General features: G+C 39.0%; 1 protein-coding gene across 1 annotated transcript in view; it reads right to left on the bottom strand.

Annotated features, from left to right (window-relative positions):
- Positions 1–1,829: 1,829 nt before the first annotated feature.
- Positions 1,830–4,435, bottom strand: part of gtpbp2a (GTP binding protein 2a) — a 9,923-nt gene continuing 7,317 nt past the window's right edge. The window contains exons 7-12 of the mRNA XM_037686552.1: positions 3,867–4,086; positions 3,598–3,733; positions 3,428–3,486; positions 3,166–3,337; positions 2,887–3,051; positions 1,830–2,306 (exon numbers count right to left, since the gene is read on the bottom strand). Coding sequence (XP_037542480.1) covers positions 2,133–2,306; positions 2,887–3,051; positions 3,166–3,337; positions 3,428–3,486; positions 3,598–3,733; positions 3,867–4,086 — 926 coding nt within the window. The 3' untranslated portion in view covers positions 1,830–2,132. The remainder of the gene's footprint in view (positions 2,307–2,886; positions 3,052–3,165; positions 3,338–3,427; positions 3,487–3,597; positions 3,734–3,866; positions 4,087–4,435) is intronic.

Below are 4,435 nucleotides of genomic sequence, written 5' to 3'. Positions count from 1 at the left end.
TTGCATTTCACCCAAACACTTATCAAATATACTTTGAATTCAACAGGAAGTCAGACCTTTAAACATAATCTGAAACAAATGAAAACGTGTCAAAAGTTGAAGAATGCAACTATAAATCGACTAAAATCTGAAGATATAACAAATCTATAAAATACAACTTTGGTACATTAAAAGCAAACGCCTGTGTCCCTTTAAAGCGGTTCATTATAAATTTACTTTTTTCTTTTTAACATGGGCGTTATAGAATAGATGGACATCAGGTCTGAGATGCAACACCAGGACAGACGGTGAGGCCAAGAAACATTCTGAAGAACGTCAAACATCAAAACGTGTTTTTAACAGTAGCACCAAACTAAATCCTTTTTCTTTAGGGCTAAACAAGAAAACTACTCAAAAGGCAGCTTCACTAGGCACTCTTAAAACTTGTGACATCAGTAACTTGAGAGACATCAAGTACCTCTAATATTGCCTTTTAAGCAGAGCTGGAACACACAAATATACAATCAAACATCTTTGGAAGAAACAAAACTAGTTTCCCTCTAACGTCTCTACTCCGTATCAGCAACCCGTTCTATGAAAAGTGGAATGCTGCCTAACATCATCTACACTGCCCTGAGTAACTAAAGCACTTAAATGACCCAGCGAGACTATTCCAATCTCGCCGAGCTACTGTGAGACATTATGTGTGGATCAAAACTAGTTCTAGCAGATGTGACGGATAAACAGTGGTTGCCATTATAAGTCAAGTTTGTTTACCTCATACCTCAAGTTTGCACGTTTACATTCTTAAAGTGCCTGGTATCATCAGCAGCACAGTCTAGGCAAAACGATTTGGCTTCTGAGTGACTAACAGTCTGACAGCCACAGGTATGTCATGAATTTAATCTTGAGTAAGCCACCAGCCGTCTGAGAATAGTTTAAGATGCCTCGTACACCAAGCCAACAATAGTCAAGAATGTGAATCATCTTGTGAACATTTACTGTACTTGTCTTTTCTGTGTGTAGCAGACTTATCAGATGGTGTTTTCCACTACTACTATTCAAATCCAATAGGCTGTTTAGCCTTATATACTCAGTATGTTAATGTGGCAGCATTAGTTCATTTAATTTGCCAATGCATGCATCATAAATATAGAAAACTGCCCAAAATATGTTTTATATGAGTGGTCGTCCACACAGGAAAAGGGTTTCTGAATCCACAAGAGGTTTTAGTCCGATCAACTTTGTGGTTACACGTAAACAGCCCTTTATGAACACCAGGATGGGATGTTTTTGAAAATGGTTCCAGTATAAAATATAAAAAAAATCCATAAATACCACTCCTGTGCTTTCCTGTGGACAACAATGAATACAATCTAAAAAACAAACAAACGATGATCTCTAATCTAACCTATGACTTGAGGGCATCTTCTTGTGTTCACATTTAGCATCCAATGTGCAAGATTTAAATACATGCTCCACACCTCGTTTCCTGTTTGTAGTGTGTTTTGTGGCAGCGTCACTACAGAAGAACGTGAAGCATCAATCACGCTTGCCTTAGATTTTGGCTTGGTGTATAAAAGCCCCTAAGAGTATTCAGACAACATTAGAGGGTTTTCAGGCTTTATGCTGGTAAAACGTGGTGCCACTGCTCTCGTATCACTCCGGTACTGATTATACTTTGATGTCAGACAGTTATTTGCCACAGGAATATCTAAACTGGCATACACCTCTCACTAAGTGTTGGGAGTGCATTAAGGTGTAAACTTAGTAAGCAGCACTTCAACATAGATAGGAACATTTTCCTCATTTATTCTCTTTTAAATTCTTCAAATAAATATTTCGGTGGCGCTTCGTTCTACACGTGGTCGAGAGGATTCATTCTATCAAGCCATGAGAGGCATCGCACTTCACATCACGAGGACGTAGGTATAATTGTCATCAGGTATTTAAAAGGCATGATAAACAAAACTGATGGTGATGAGGCTTTGAGAACAAGTCGACAAAACAGTTCTGCAGCAGAGATTCATTACTGTGCAGAAACGGGTCAGAGTGGCTGTTTAATCAAAGCAGGATGTGGTTTATAAAGCACCTGGTTTTGGGGGAAGGACAACGTTTTCTGCTGTATTTGTCTAGAAAGGAAACTAGACATCCTAGTCCTCCCCGTGGGATGGTTGGTACTGGGTGATTGGCTGCAACTTGGTGACATGACCTATACCTTTGGTCAGCCCCTCCCTGAAGAGCAGCTTAGCCCCCACCTTCAGATATTCTGGATGTTTGAGGAACTTGAATAGAACCACGGCTTTCTCGCCGGTCCTCAGCTCCTCCTATGGTGCAGCAATACAGATAAAAAATACAACTATTGTTAATCAAGGGAATGTGCTAAATTAAGCCAAGTAATAAAAGTTAAACTGTAGATTTCTGGTATAAATTCATTAATTTTATCTAAACTATGTGGCTCACTAAAATATTTACTATAAAAAAAAAAGACAACAGAAACTTCGCACTATTTCACAACTTTCTATAAACACTGCAATAATTAATTCAAATTATGGACTGGTTCTAAAAATAAAACAAAATAACTCGCTGCTTTCTGAAACTCTTCTTTTATATTGTTTAGTTTTGATATAAATAACGATTTGCTTTCAAACATCCTTAAATTCAAAGTTCACTCAGTTTGTGGCAAACACAAAATAAAAGGTACACCAAATAAGACGTACAGTTAGAAATGGCAACTACACTTTTATTTTTTAATGCGAGTTAAAATTATTAAATGAGAATTCAAAATTAAGTGAATAATCCTGTAAAAAAAATGAATCAAATCAAACAATAACATTGCAGTTATATTTACTATAATCAAAAAGCAGTGAAATCTTTTTTTAAACTTAACTCGATGAACAAACTAACCTTGCCATAAACGGCTTCCACAGTTGCGGTCTGTCTCACGTTTCCTATGTGCACAGTCACCTGGAAGCCCTTGTGAAAGGTCTTGGCATGGAAGAGTAGCACAATCTCTGCTTCAAACATCCAGCAGATGGTGGGATCCATCTCTGGACTCACCATCACCATGCCCTGTAAGTGCAAAGGACACAGGTGGTATTCAAACATGTCATGCTATGCTGTGCTTAACACAGTAATACTATACATTATATATATATATATATATATATATATCACAAGTCTTACCTTACGTAACAGTGATCGGTCAAAGTTGCCTAGTGCAAGTGTAGCTGCCTGACCGGCCCTGAGCACCCTGCATGCCGAGCGATTCCTTTGGATGCTGCCGATGGTCAACTTGTGGAACTGGCCTAATTCTGTGGGCCCTACAACAAGATGATCCCCTTCACGGCAAATCCCACTGCACAACCCCAACAATAAACAGTCAGAAAGACAGCATGTGTAGAAAACACAAATCTTGAATAAAGAAAACACTTTTCACCAAACTGACCTGTACAGAGTGCCCCCCACCACTGTTCCCACCTCTGGAACAGTGTAGATCTCATCTACCTGCAGTGATGCACATGAGCACTCATTAGTGCATTTATTCTGCACCAGCAAGAGGAGTGTGGATCACAGCTGGCTCATCGTGCACTTCAACAAGCTTCATGCTCGACTCACCTGAAACTCTGTTAGCTGCTGCATGAGCTCCTCCTGCTCCTTGCTGTTGCTGAGAGGAGGGATGATGTTGAAGAAGACCTTGAGTAAATCTAAACTCTCACCAGTCACACTGGAAAAGGTGAAGATGGGTGTGATACTACAAAAATAAAAGAAGAGGACAAGAACATGATAGGTATTACAACTCCGATAAACGCACACATTGTAGTACACATATATAGAGGAAAAACATCAATGCATTCTGATAATAAAGTACTACATTTGGGTCGTACTTAGGCGACTGTGCGAACTGTTGAGCTGCTGTGACGGCATCGTCTGTACTGCTAATAACCATGGGCGCTTTGTTGCAACCTGGCTGTTTCAGGACACGCTCCAACTGCCGCACCGTGCGCTCCACAGTGGCTCGCGTACAGAGGTCCACTTTACTGATAACAATGAAGATGGGCACCTTCAAAGCCATGGCGAGGCCCAGGTGCTCCCGAGTCGTACCAGCTGTAAGAGTCAGTAACAAACACAGGCACAGTAGTTAAATATACGGCAAGTCTGATGTAGCTCTTTACAGCTCAAGTCAATAAAAAGATAAAAACTTTACTTGACAATTAAATTTACGTAGGTCAAGACCATGTATGAACATTAATAAAATCAGAAATTCCCTCCAAGTATCCATTTTTAGGATTTTTTAGCAAAAATCAGAATACTAACTACATACCATACTACTTTATTTCTAAAGCATTTAAAATGCAACATAGCAGCCGACCGAAGTGTTGTACAAAAATAAAAACAAAACCAACAGTAAAACATTAACTATATATATATATATATATATATATATATATATATA

Source organism: Nematolebias whitei, chromosome 1 (genome assembly GCF_014905685.2).
Source record: "Nematolebias whitei isolate Nwh7 chromosome 1, NemWhi1, whole genome shotgun sequence".
Lineage (NCBI taxonomy): Eukaryota > Metazoa > Chordata > Actinopteri > Cyprinodontiformes > Rivulidae > Nematolebias > Nematolebias whitei.
The sequence above is the reverse complement of the archived record's forward strand: the minus strand, read 5'-3'. Positions and strand labels throughout refer to the sequence as shown.